Source organism: Harpia harpyja, chromosome 3 (genome assembly GCF_026419915.1).
Source record: "Harpia harpyja isolate bHarHar1 chromosome 3, bHarHar1 primary haplotype, whole genome shotgun sequence".
In the NCBI taxonomy this organism is placed as follows: Eukaryota; Metazoa; Chordata; class Aves; order Accipitriformes; family Accipitridae; genus Harpia; species Harpia harpyja.
Genome location: NC_068942.1, coordinates 39,264,349 through 39,277,253, shown reverse-complemented (window position 1 = coordinate 39,277,253; position 12,905 = coordinate 39,264,349). Strand labels below are relative to the sequence as shown.

The 12,905-nt window shown below is 61.8% G+C and overlaps 2 protein-coding genes across 6 annotated transcripts in view; both read left to right on the top strand.

The window, feature by feature from the left end:
- The window catches only part of DGKZ (diacylglycerol kinase zeta), a 45,467-nt gene extending 41,836 nt beyond the window's left edge, over nucleotides 1–3,631 (top strand). For all 3 annotated transcript variants that reach the window (XR_008234420.1, XM_052782062.1, XM_052782063.1), the window contains exon 31: nucleotides 1,152–3,631. Coding sequence is in view for 2 of the 3 variants with exons in the window: in XM_052782062.1 (XP_052638022.1) it covers nucleotides 1,152–1,268 (117 nt within the window). In the remaining variant the exon portion in view is untranslated. The remainder of the gene's footprint in view (nucleotides 1–1,151) is intronic.
- A 3,624-nt stretch (nucleotides 3,632–7,255) lies between these two features.
- MDK (midkine) lies at nucleotides 7,256–12,711 on the top strand. 3 transcript variants are annotated; one of them, XM_052782091.1, is made up of 5 exons: nucleotides 7,256–7,384; nucleotides 10,903–10,986; nucleotides 11,091–11,252; nucleotides 11,361–11,522; nucleotides 11,965–12,711. In XM_052782091.1, exons 2-5 carry the CDS (start codon nucleotides 10,908–10,910, stop codon nucleotides 11,988–11,990), a joined length of 429 nt encoding a protein of 142 aa, XP_052638051.1. In that variant the 5' UTR covers nucleotides 7,256–7,384; nucleotides 10,903–10,907; the 3' UTR covers nucleotides 11,991–12,711. The 3 variants fall into 3 exon arrangements, with proteins under 3 accessions (XP_052638051.1, XP_052638052.1, XP_052638053.1); XM_052782092.1 differs by having other exon boundaries at nucleotides 7,300–7,384; nucleotides 10,907–10,986; XM_052782093.1 differs by lacking the exon at nucleotides 7,256–7,384 and adding an exon at nucleotides 8,493–8,515.
- Nucleotides 12,712–12,905: the final 194 nt, after the last annotated feature.

The window sequence follows — 12,905 nt, the reverse complement described above, 5'->3', positions numbered from 1 at the left end:
GCCCAGACGGGCAGAGGGGCCCTGGCAGCTCCGGTTTCAGGCTGCGGGCAGGCAGCGTTGCAGCGGGGCTTCTGCAAGGGGGACGGGAAAAGAAATTCAATTCCTCCTCTGGTTTTTTCCCCCCACCTTTGTTAAATGAGCGCTCGCATTCAGGGACCGTGGGGAGGAGAGCCGGCACCGAAGCACAGAGCGGTCTCCGTCCCCCTTGCCTGTGTACATGCTGGGGGGATGTGTATGGAACCACAGGGCGTACCCAGTCTTGGGGTGCGCATGCAAAAAAGGGGGGTTTCTTGGTGCGCCTCTCTGCAGCCGCGCAGGGGTGGGCTTTTGTCCACAGCTGCATCCAGGCTCTGCGTGTCTGACCATTGTTCCTGCTGGAGAAATATGGCTGTGGGTTGCCCTGGAGGGCCCAGCACCCTGCCACAGCCACCCGTGCTCCGCTGTGCACCAGGGGACGAGCCGGGCATCCCTTCCGGGGCCGGTTTTCAATGGCAGCGGCAGAGTGCCAGGTTTCCGCGGCCTTTCTCAGCGGCACAGCAGAGCCCGGGTGCTTGGCGAGGAGGAGCGAGGAGCAGGGGGAGGGAAGGGGGGAGAGGAGACGGAGCTGGGAGCTGTTAACAGATTTGCTTTTTATGGAGTGCGGGAGTTCATTAGTGGACACAGTCCAGATGGCTGCAATAAGCTGGTGAAATGTGATCCTCCTCCGGGAGCGGGAGCACTAGCTAGGCTGCGAGAGGGAAGGGGGGTTGGTATTCCTGGGCATTCCCCAGACATACCCCTCATTCCTCACCCTCTCCCGCCTGCCTCCCCAGCACCGGGAAAGAGCAGGTCGTGGGGACCAACCTTTGTCTCCTCTCGGGGGGCTGGCGATGGTCAGGGCCGGTCTCTGTCCTGGCCCGCATGTGGGGCTGATGGCCCTTCAGGGGACAGCTTCCAGCCCTGCGGCAAAGTCAGGCTCCTCACGAGCACGCTTTCGCTCCGTGGCGAGCACGCGGGCATTCGGCTACCACCTGTCTCAGGGCTTGACCACGGGCTTTGCCGGACCCAGCTGCAGCCACCTTTTCGGTGGGGGGAATGGGGGCACCTTTGGGTGCCGAGGCAGCATTTAGGCAGTGCTCATTGCTCTGACGTCTTTTGCCTCCCCTATGCAGGGAGACACCCCCAAGCACCGGGCTGAGAAAGCCAACGACCCCGACTTAGCTGCCTACCTCGAGAACCGACAGCACTACCAGATGATCCAGCGGGAGGACCAGGAGACGGCTGTGTAGTGCTCGGAGTGCCTTAGCCCAAGCCAGCTCAGGCAGGACAAGAAGAGGACGATGCCAACTGGCAGAGCTGTGAGTCTGGGCCAGCCCTCCCTAGATGTTAACCTGGTCCCTGGAGGAGACGGAAACAGCAGAGCTCTGCCCCAGGCTGGGCTGGGACTCTGTTTATGAGGACAGTGGGTATTTGGGACTTGAAGCCTGGCTCTTTGTGTGTCCCCTCCTTTGCCCCTCATCCACCACATTCCCTGCCCTGGATGGGCACTATCCCGCAGCCCTGTTGGGGCAGGCCAGGCTGAAGCCCCTGGGCACCCTTGTGCATGGGAGTGATGCCAGTGCCCCCTCTGCAGGCTCCTACCTATGATCCTTGTGGGATATCGTTGCTCGCCCCCTCTCCCTGCCAGCAGTGCCCCTCCTTTAGATGCTTGGCTCGGTTCGTGTCCTGTTCCTCCTTTCCTGTCTGGCACAGCTGCGGGAGGCACAGGCTGTGCGGGCAGACAGCAGAGGCCGTGAGCCTCAGGCTGCCCCAAGGGAAGCACCGTGACTTACTGTCCCTGTCTCCTCCTCCCTCCTGTCGGTTTGGGGCTGCCCCGGGTCTCCGTGTTGCCCTACCAGGGCTTTCTGTGGCAGGAGGGAAGTCCTTGGCGCACCCAGCCTTTTCCCAGAGCACCTGGGACTGGCGCAGCTGGAAGCAGGGCAGCCGCTGCCCTCCTGGTTGCCGTTAGTGCTCAGCCAGTCAGCGGTCTGGCCCAGGGCAGGGATGGCATGGAGGAAGGCTACCGAGCCCTCCCACCATCCCTCCTTTCGCAGGGCTGGGTGGGGGAGCCTGCACCCCCGGTGTCTGCTGGGCATCTCTTTGGGAGCCCACTGCAGCACGTAGCCACAGTGGAGAGCTGCGCTTGGCCTGGGTGGTGGCTGCGGTGGAGCCCGTTATATTTCCTAAATGCTGACTTGGATCCAGCTGCCCTCCCTGCTTTAGCTTCCCCCCTCGCCCCCAATGCTAGACATTGCACTGGGCTGGAGGGGCAGTGCTGGGGTCAGTGCTGCTCTCAGGGATTCCCATCATGCCCCCCAACCTGTCAACACGCATCCTCCGAGTCTGACTCCTGCCATCCCCCAAACTGGGCGCAGGGCTTTGCAGGGAAAACTTGGGAGCTTGCCCAGCCCAGACACAAGCTCCCTGCGCAGGCCACCAGCTCACCCTCTCTGGTTTTAGCAGAAAGAGGGATTTGGATGCATAGGAAGCATCAGGGCTCCCAGCCTCAAGTCATGCCTGCAGTGGCATGGCATTTCACCTACCATCCGCCATGGGGCACGAGGCACCACGACCCATCTCCCCTGCGGATGCTGTGGGTGCTGAGCATCTGCAGAGGCATCAAGCCAGCCCTTCAGCCAGGCTTTTGCAGAACTGACAGTCTCTGGGACCAGGAGGTGCCAGCATAGGAAGACAGCTGATGGCTCTGAGGCCTTGCAGACCTGCTTGGCACTTTTGGGTGGGCGGCGGTTGCGAAGCGGGTTGCTGCTCGCAGCTCGTGTGCCAGGAGAGGATGCTGCTGCTGCGTGGGGTCTGTGCGGTCCCACCTGCACTCACACCCAGCTGTGCCCACCGGGTAATGCTGGGTGGGTGGCACCGTTTGAATCCCTCCTAATACCAATACCAAAAAAAGGGTATGAGGATACCGCAAAGAACCAGAATACCCTTCAGACTCTTTGGCCGGGGGGCAGAGTTCCCTTGGAGGATGGGGGATGCTGTGGTGGGAGCAGAGGCGCAGGGCAGTGCAGAGTGCCAGGGGCCAGCAGCAGTATTGGCAATTGATAACGATAGCATCCCAATGCGTTCAGAGCTGGGATGCTCCAGCAGCGCCCAGAGTTCCCATCAGCACTGCTCTCAGGCCACCGACAGACCAGGCACTGTCATCTTCTCAGAGGTCCAAACGACTGCGCCCCCAGCTGGGATGCCCAGCCTGGCCCAGAGGCGTTTACAGCCCCAGCTTTCCCCTTTCTCCCCGGTTTTGTATCTTCCCTTATAGTTTTTGTACAGGTAGTTGAGAGACACACTGTCCTCCTCCCCGCCTGGCCCCTCCGTGCGCACGTGAGCTGAGTTGCTGTGCAATTCCAAGCCTGGCTTGCATTTCCGCGAAGGCGGAGGGGTTGTTGGTCACCCTGCCTACAGAAGGCAGGGGTTCTGTGCAATACCTGGGTCTGTGTTTCCTAGACGCTGTTGTAGGACTGTATTTTTGTAACTCTGTGCGGGTGCTGGCTCCAGCAGGCCCAGGGCCTGGCACGAGCCTGCGTTCCCGTTGCTTTTCAACTTGGACTGTTTGGATGTTGTTGTTTCTTGCCATTGAAATAAAGAGATGGATGTTTTAGTTCCCGTCTCCTGCTGCATCCGCAAGAATGCGGTAGGCACTGTACCAGTGACGCACCACACAGCGCAAGTGAGGTTGTACCCCAAAGCCTCTGCCCCCATCCTAACTGGGGTACTCTTGGGAGTTCCCTGCTGGCCAGGTCCTTGCCCGCTTCCCTGCACAGCATCCCTCTGGGACAGTTGCTAGATACAGGGTCTTTGTGCTGCGGGACCTTCTCCCCCATTCTGTGGCATACGTGGATATTCAGTGTAACACGGAACAGGGAGAAAGCGCGCCGCCATCCGAAGTGATCCAGAAGGACTTGAAAGTGTGAGTCAGGAGCTGGCAGCCTCTGTTCCTGCCCTGCTCCAGTTCCTCCCTGGGGAGGGAGGTGGCAGACCCAGCGGCAGGCCTGCCTTGCCCTTTGCAGCCGCACAGCTATCGGTGGGTATTACAGCAGCATCCAGCCTCCAGATTTCAAAATGTTTCTGCCGGCCGTTTTTTGTGGGGAGCTGTCCCCAGCCACGCTGCTCTGCCGGGGATGAGCCTGCTCGGGGGCTATTCCTGTTCGTTCCCAGCTCCAGAGGGGAGCCTTGGGGTCCTGCCTCCAGTGCTGAGCACCGGGGCTGCAGCATCGAGGGCTGGGATTATCTCCGCTGCTCCGGCAGGAGGACTGCTCTCTGAATTCAAAAGCGAGGGATTAGGGACGCTTCTGCCTCCAGCCCCAGACTTGTAAGGATGACTGTGGCCAACACCATCTCTCCTGCAGAGTTTCCTTTGCAAAAGGGAGGTAATTGCTCTGGCTGATGGCGTGCTGTTGAGAGAGTGGAGATGGACACGGTGGGTGATGGGGAGCTATACTCATACCTTAAACTCAGATTCCTGAGGGCAGCTTGGCAGCCTGCCTGCCGCCCCCTCTCCGCCTGGAGAAGCAGCCTCCTTCCCCAGCTACGTTGTCCCTTCCACCCCCCCCGCCTCCCTTTCATCGCCTTCAGCCTTTCAGCTCCTGCCCAGAGCTAACAGTGGGGGTCTGTAGCGGGTGTAAGGCACACCAAATTGTCCCAGCCTCCCTGGGCTGCAGCCCAGGGACCAGGCGGACGTGCCACTGGGAAGAGGGGGCCCGCTCTGCTTCAGTGCCCAGACCCCGTCGCGTTGGCGCTTGGCCCATGTCTCAGCAGCGAGGACCGTCAGTAACCATGGCAATTAGAGTTTTCCAGCCGCCCCGGTGTCAAATTTATGGCGGGGGAGAGAAGCGGTCCCAAAACGCGATCACTGTAGGAAAGGGGCAATCTACCTTTCGGGAGAGAGCCCTGCCCTGCTCTCCGAAGGGCCTTGGCATCTCCCCGTTCTCCCTTTCAGCCCAGTGTCAGAGAGCCAGAGGTCTGTCTGGCCTCCCGTGGGATGGAAAGGTACCTGGGAGCAGATGCAGGGGGGGAATGTGTGCAGGCTGGGGAAGGCTGTGCAAGCCCAGCCCCAGCTAAACAGAGCTGAGGTGACAGCAGTTGGCCCTGTTAATGATTACCTGCTGCACGTCCACCTCCGCAAGTCTGAACAAGGAAAACGTGTCCGTCCCGACCCCGTTCCCATCCCCGTCCCCATTCCCTGCCGCTCCCCACCATGCAGCTGTGTCCCTGCACTGGCACTGCGGCACCGTGCACTAACAGTGCCCCAAGGGCCGGGCTTCGACTGGAGATGGAAAATGCGGAGCTGACATGCCATGAATTATCTTGTGACGTTTTTAGAGGTAAAAAGCTCCAGTTAAGCAATTGCAGAGAAACTCACCTGGGTTGATCATGCTCCCTCTCTTCCCTACTTCCCTTGGTATGAGGCCCCTTTCTGGAAATACAGCCTTGTGCTGCTTGTTTGAGCTGGGGAAGGAGCCGTTCCCCCTCTGCATCCCTCAGGAAGAGCCCGAAGGGACCAAGAACAGCCACTGCCGAGAGTGACATGCACCAACGTATGTCTGCTGTCCCACATAGCCAGCACCTGTCTCCTGGTCCCCAGCCCGAGCAGGCAACAGGAGGGGAATGGGAACAACTGGAAATGGAGGAAGGAGTGAAAATTTGCACCGGGCTTCGCCGTACCTTGGGCTGCTCTGCCCTGGGGAGCCCAGCGGGGTCTCTGGCTCCCGGCCTGAGACAGCTGAAGAAAAGCAGCAGCGCTCGCCCCACACCTAGCTCTTGCACAGCTCCACCAGGCCCTGGTTTGCTCATCACGGTCCCATAACTCAGACTCACAAACCTGATGCCACTTCCCCTTCTTTTCCACCATGAAGTTCGTTTCAGCAGCTTGCTTTGGCTTTGGTTTAAAGGCCCAGTGATGCAGGGCTGGGGGGGCTATTGGCTTTGCTACCTGTCAGGACCTATTTCTGCACCCTGTGCACAAAGGTGCAGCCCGGCATGTCCAGACCCCTCGCTGCCCCTCGCAGCACCCGTTGCTGTGTGTGCAGCGGGCAGGGGAGATGACATGTTCCCACTGTTGCCAGCCCTCTTTGAAACCTCTGCAGATGTTCAGGAAACTGCCGGCAGGGTGTGAGTTAAATGCGGGAATCTCTCGGAAAGAGATTCCTGGTTGTGAAGCATAAAAACCAGCCCCCCCCCCCCCCAACCCCACCTGTGGCGGCCCTGCTCTTGGCGCAGCCTTCTTCCAGGGTAAGGGGTGGAAAAATGGCTCCGTTCCCCACCACAGCCCCATTCTTCTGGCATGACACTCGCCTTTCTGGCTGGTAACTCCAGAAGAGAGTTGGCTTGGCCCCTGCCTCTCCTCACCGCCTAAGAAAAAGGGGTGGATGGGGGGGAAGGGAGCAGTCATGTCTGCAAGGTCCTTTCACCCCCAACCAGCAGTCTGACTTCATATCAAGGTCCTTTCAAGCCCAAACAGCAGTCTGACCTCATATCGCTGCTTGGTCCAAGGAGAAGGGCTGCAGCATGGCTGAGCTCAGGACAGGCAGGTCACAAGGAACGGGGCTGGGGAGATACCTGGGCCAGCATGAAAGTGATGTGGGGCTTCAGGTGCTGAGCAGGTTCCCCCCTCCCTGGTACCCTCCCGCAAGGGGCAGAACAAGTGGAGAAGGGTGAAAAGGGTAGAGACCATGAAAGGTCGGTCCGTCCGTCCATCAATGCCAGTGGCCTTGATGGGGAAGGAGGCATCCACGGAGCTGGTGGTGGAAACATGGAGGGGGTTCCCTTCACTCCATCTAGCCCCAGGGGCCATCTTCCAGTGGGTCTCAGGGGAGCCCTGCCCGGCTGTTCACCTTGCACCCCTTCAGCCACTCAGTGATGTTGGGGTGCGTGCTCAGCTGACCCCCCCCACGGCTTCGTGGGTACCACGCCGCGAATGCAGCTTGAAGAGCAACGCAAGAAGCAGAGCCCGGAGGAAGGTGAGACAGGGTGGGGAAGTGGGGGGGGACACAGCGACGTGTCCCGTTGGAACCTGACGCTCTCCGTGCCCACCACACTCACCGGCTAAGCCGGGCCCGCCGCCGGCCCAGCGCTCCCCCCCTTCCCCGCCGGCCCGGGGCCGAGGGGGGGCCAGCCTGCCCCCCGGGGGCCGCCCCTCCACCGGCGGGCCTGCCTGCCTGCCTTTGTGCCTGGCCCGGGGAGAAGGGGGGGGGGGGGGGTGCAGAGGAGGAGCTTGCGCAAAGTTTTGGGCTAAAAAACCACCTTTTTTGCTGCCAGCCGAGCCCGACGTCAGGGGCCGCTGTGCGCTACGCGGGGGCTCCGCACGCGGCCGCCACACAAAGGCAGCAGCTCCGCACCGCGCACCGCTCCGCAGGTGAGTGTGGACACCCACACCCCCCCACCGACCGCCCTCCGGTCCTGGGGGTCCGGACACCCCCCCCCCAACCCCCCCCTGCGGACGGCGGCGCCAGCCGCCCGACGCCACGGGGATGGGCGCCTCCGGCAAGGCGAGCGGCGACCTCCCCCCCCCTTTTCCTCCCTGTGGAAGGCGGCTGTAATCCAGGCTGAGGGAGGAAGGGGTTTTGTCGGGGTGGGGGGACGTGGTGCTGGCTGGGGAGGAGCTGCAGGAAGGGTGGTTGGGGCAGGGGTCCCAGGGGCGGCAGCCCCCCGCCGCGGGTGCGGGCTTTCGCCTTCGAGGAGCCAAGAAATTGGAGGTGCAGGAGGAAGGAGTTTTGGAGGGAGGCAGGAATCCTAGAGAGCACCCAGGGGTTGAGGCACTGGCCTGGGGTGTTAGTCCCCCCCGCCCCCCCCTTCGGGGGCACCCCACACCGGTTCGGGGAGGGCTCGGGTGATGGGGGAGACTGGCCGGAGGGGAAGGGGCTGTACTGGGGTCACGGCACAGCATCTGCCCTGGGGAGGGAGCAGAAGGTAGAAGCGTGGCCGGGCGCTGCCTGTTCCCCTCTCTGCCCCACAATGTATAGGCAGAACGCAGAGCAAACCCTTTCCCCCCACCGTAGCACCATCTCCTTGCTGCGAGGGGCAAGGTGAGGCTGTCTCCTGGAAAGCCCCACAGCCCCCACGGCTCTGCTCCCCTCCAGTACCTCCAGCAGAGCCTCCTGGTCCTGCTAACGCCTTGGCTCCCAGGGAAAAGCTCAGTCTCCCCTCTCCTGGCAGCAGGGAAATTCCTGCTGGAGGGGTGCTGGGTACCCCAAGCCATGGGGTCCCTGCCCAGAGCCTGGGGAGCAGCTCAGCCCACGGCAGGGAGGGCACCAGTCCTGTGCCCACCTCTGCCAGAGCCAGCTGCAATTTGAGCTGAGCCGAGAGGTCCCGCTGCTGGAAGAGGGGCTGCGAGGGGGCTGACAGCCCAGCTCCCACGAGAGCATCGGGGCAGCAGCGAGGGGACAGGAGCTGGCGAGGATGGTGTGGCCCGGAGAAGCACTTGCCGGTGGCATTGTGTGGCCCTGAGCGGTGTCCAGAGAGGGGTCCAGGCTCTCCCATTGCAGTGGTGGGTATTTGGGCTCTGCTTCAGCATCACCAGGCAATTTTAGTTTATAGAGCTGATCCTAGGTTATTCAAAACCAGCTAGAGGAGGGGGGGGAAGGGGAAACCAGGACTGCCACGGTGTGGTCAGGCTCCAGGCTGCTCCGCGTGTACAGCCCGTTCCTTGAAGAGACCAACGCGCTTTGAGAGCCAGCCGGGATCTGAGCAGGAGAGGAGCCAGGGCCCTGCAGGGATGCGGGAGGAGCTGGGCTGTGCAAACATGCCTAAAGGCACTGGCAGCCCGACCGGGAACGGCTCTTGTTTGTCCAGCAAAGAAGGGATCAGGCTGTTTGGAAAACCAGCTGGAAAACTGCACTCCTTTTCCCTTATGAATGCTTTAGGATGAGCCATGGCTGAGGGTCCTTGCAGACCTTTGCTTAGGGGACATGATGTGCTGGGCAGAGCCTGGGAGCAGATCCAGGAGTCCCTGGGGCTGTAGCTGGGCTGCCCCTCGGACCCCCCCCCCCCCCCCATCCCCATGTACACATGGGCAGGGCTCCGAGGTACCTGTGCCGTGGGGAGCAGAGGGTGTCCATGCCTGGAGGTGAGGCAGGGATGAGCACGGCAGCTGGGGCTGTCAGCCCTGGGCACTTGGAAGCCGAGTCTGCAGGACCTGAGCTGGAAGGCACTGGGCTGTGAGGTGGGTGCAGGAGCACAGGGAAATACTCTGCAGCAAAGGATGAAAGAAGTTTACAGAGCACCTGAAATCAGGGGGATGCTGTGAATAGTGCAGGCGTCAGAGGTGCTGCCCCATCTGAGCTGCTGCAAAGTGCGACGGGAGCGCCCGTAACTCAGCTCAGCCCCAGCCTTGCCATCTGTAACCGGCCCATCCTGGCTGAGCTCCTGCCCGCTTTGAAGGCAGCTGGGTAGGAACAGAGCTGAGCCGTGCAGTGCTCGGCAGGATGGCTCCCAGCCGGGCTAGGCGAGGGGGAAGGCAGCTCTCACCCCCTCGGCTGCGCCTTCAGCCAGTGGGGCTGTGTAATTCCCTGTGACAGTTCAATGCAGAGCGAAGCTGGCCGCTTCGCGGCGGCGGATGCATAAAAGGTGATTGAGCTGGAGCCTGAATAATGCGGGGAGCTGCTCTCTCCGGCATGCTGCCCAGGGAGCCTGGGGGCAGGGAGCAAACGCTGACCCCGGGCTCTTCCCTGCACTGATGTCCCCCCGGGGCACACCGTGCGTCCTGACCTCTACAGCCCTGACCTCTACAGCCCGGTCCCGCCAAGCCCATCATGGAGCCGGGGCCCGTGTGATATATTTGCTGGCTGGCTGCTGCCACGCAGATACGGATGTCATCCTAAAAGGCTTGGGGGAGCAGGGAAGGGGCCACCAGACTTGAGACACTGGCTCTGCACTTCTGCATTCCTGCTGGGAGCGGGAGCTGGGACCCCAGTGTTGGCAGCAGTGTCCCACGGGCGCTCGTGGTGGCAGCCGGAGGGCAACCGTCACCTGGCCCGAGGCCACCGTGGGGGGGGAGCGTCAGGGCCCCAGGAGCTGCACCCTTGTGTGCATGCACCCTCGTCCCCGACCTGCTCCCTGGTGCGTGCACACGCATGCAGATGCATGCACACACACCCCCTGCATGCACAGGTGCTGTGCCGGCTGCCGCGGTGCCAGCAGTGGGCGCAGCTCTCCCGCTCCATCTCTCCAACGAGCTCCCACGCTGTGGGGACTTTTTTTTTTTTAGGTGTTTAGTCCGCTGGTTTAGCTCTCAGACCCCTCATGGGAGTGGGTTTGTTTTTGCTGGGCTTTTTTCTTCCCCCCTCCCCGGGATTCCTCCGGAGCTAGAGAAAGGTACCATGGCAGCTGCGCTCCCCCAGCCCCAGGGCTCTTTGGTGTGGGGTGGCAGCCTGCTGGGTGCTAGATAAAGGAGCCACAGAGAAATACAAGGGGGTAAGGGCTGAGGACCGGCAATGGGGAGCAGGACCGCTGCTGCCAGCATGCAGGCAGGGGCTGCTTTGCATTCCGGGAGCAGGAGCAGCACGGACCCTGGGGCAGCCTGGTGCTGGGTGCACCCAACCAAAGGGCCTTCCCCAGCTGCTGTGTGGGGTGCGGGGGTCCCCGCAGAGAGCATTTTGGCCAGACACAGGGTGATGGGGGGCTGAGGGGATGGGAACAAGCTCCCAGCCCAACAGCTCCGTGGCCGGAGGCAGCTGCACAATTAACCTTCCTGTTGTAATTAATACACACTGTCTAACGGGTGGCAACGAGCAGGGCATGGGGGTGTACACACGCGCACACACGTGCATGTGTGCAACGGAGGCAGCCGCCGTCTCACTCCCAGGTGTGCCCCCTCCTCGCTGCCGCATTGTGCCCCGACCCCTCAACCCACCTCAACCTCTCCCTCCTCCCCAGGCAGGATGCAGGTCCAGGGCCTCCTCCTCCTCCTGGCGCTGATCCTGCTGGCCGCCACTGCCGAGGCTGGCAAGAGCAAGAAAGGTGAGGGGCGGCTGGGGGTTGGGGGGGGCCAGTGGGGCAGGGGGCAGCCCCGGGGCGTGCTCCCATGTCCCTGCAGCGAGCACCCGCTCCCCCTTCCCTCGCAGAGAAGGCGAAGAAGGACGGCTCCGAGTGCGAGGACTGGCGCTGGGGACCCTGCGTCCCCAACAGCAAGGACTGCGGCCTGGGCTACCGTGAGGGAGCTTGCAAAGATGAGAGTAAGAAGCTCAAGTGCAAGATCCCCTGCAACTGGAAAAAGAAGTTTGGAGGTGGGTGCATGGCGGCGGGGTAGCTGGGGTCCACCCTGGGCTGGGTGGCCGGGGCTGGTGCCCATGCCGGGTCCTGGCCAGTGCTGATGCGTCTCCCCTCTCTTCCAGCCGACTGCAAGTACAAATTTGAGAGCTGGGGGGGGTGTAGCGCTCAGACGGGCGTGAAAACCCGCTCTGGCATCCTGAAGAAAGCCCTGTACAATGCCCAGTGTGAGGAGATCGTCTATGTGACCAAGCCGTGCTCTTCCAAGATCAAGTCGAAGTCCAAAGGTCAGTCCCCACCACTCCTGTCCTCAGAAGGGTCCTGCTGGGACCCCAGGCAGGGGCTTTCCAAGGGTAGCTTGGCCCCTTGGGGTCAGGCTTTGCTGGTGGTGTGGGGGATCACGGAAGATGCTCTTCCCTCTGTATCAGCACATGCGACAGCCCCAAAGTCTGGCTGCTGGCTGGGTGGGATGCAGGTGCTGCTAGGAAAAATCCTGGTTCCCCCACAAGTCACTGCCAGCTTCGGTGGGACAGGGATTTCCCCCTCTCCTCAGTGGGGTGGTGCAAAACGTGGCTTTTCACGGTGGGGGGAGGCTGCCTGCAGGGATGCGGCCCCTGCGCTGTGCCGAGCTGGCCATGCTGGCTACGCTTCTGCCACGGCAGCACCTAGGGCATCGGTGAGCTGCCAGCGGACGCACTAACTCTTGTCTCCTGTGCTTCTCGGATGCAGCAAAGAAGGGCAAGGGGAAGGACTAGAGCGGGAAGCCAGCATCCTCATCGGCCCCTCGACACGGTGCCTACGGGGCTGGACGCCCAGCTGCAGCCAGCCCACGCTCCAGTCTTCCTCCTCCTTTCCTTCTTCTTTTCCATGACCTCCTCTTTCACTGAGATGCCTTGTTTTAATTGCTAGTGTTGTAGAGAGCAAACCCACCCGCCCCGCAGGAGGGGCTGCCCACCCCAGCCCCCCGCTGCCCCGCCGCCACTGCCAGTGCATCCCGCTCACCTCCTCTGGGCTGGTATCGGGATGCACCTGGAGAGCTGGGATGGGAACACACATTTTTCCATCCTCCGGCACAAATGAGTTGCCTTTAGTGCATCCTTTGACAAGCCTGGGAGCCTCCTAGCTCCTCCACCAGGTACCGGTGCCGGAGGGAAGGTCTGGGTGTTGAATGCCGGAGTAACCCCATCACTCATGCCCCTTACTCACGTGAGGACTGCTCTCAGCTCGGGAGGCTTCTTCCAGCATCCCTTCGGCCAGGGCACGACTTTGCTGCAGCAGCCAGGGAAAACAAAGCCACCGCCCCCAGGAACCACCGCGTCCCCTCTCCTCCATCACTTCTAACCGTGTGTGTCTCCATGCCGGGGCTGCAGCCCCTCTGCCTTCAATGTGCCAACACCAGTGCTGGGTCGGAGCTCTTGCTTCTTTTGGAAAATGGGGTTTGTTTTCTTTTCCAATAAAAATCTTTAAAAAAAAAAAATACTGGAACCCACCTGTCATCCCCACGAGGTGCTGCTGTGCTAGAAACCCCAGCAAACCCCAGCTTTGCTGACCCCACCGGGACCAGCAGTGAAGTCACCCTGCGGCTGGCGGTGAGGCCCTGGGTGCCACACGCACATGGTGGCGGGGATGGGGCTGCCACCCACACGCTGCGGGAAATGTCACCAGTGGGT

What these genes read in the sequence shown, in the direction of transcription:
- MDK (XM_052782091.1), top strand. Translation starts at nt 10,908, where the DNA reads ATGCAGGTCCAGGGCCTCCTCCTCCTCCTGGCGCTGATCCTGCTGGCC. An exon ending in CTGGAAAAAGAAGTTTGGAG is followed by an intron (nt 11,253 to 11,360) that starts GTGGGTGCATGG and finishes CCTCTCTTCCAG; the next exon opens with CCGACTGCAAGTACAAATTT. An exon ending in GATCAAGTCGAAGTCCAAAG is followed by an intron (nt 11,523 to 11,964) that starts GTCAGTCCCCAC and finishes TCTCGGATGCAG; the next exon opens with CAAAGAAGGGCAAGGGGAAG.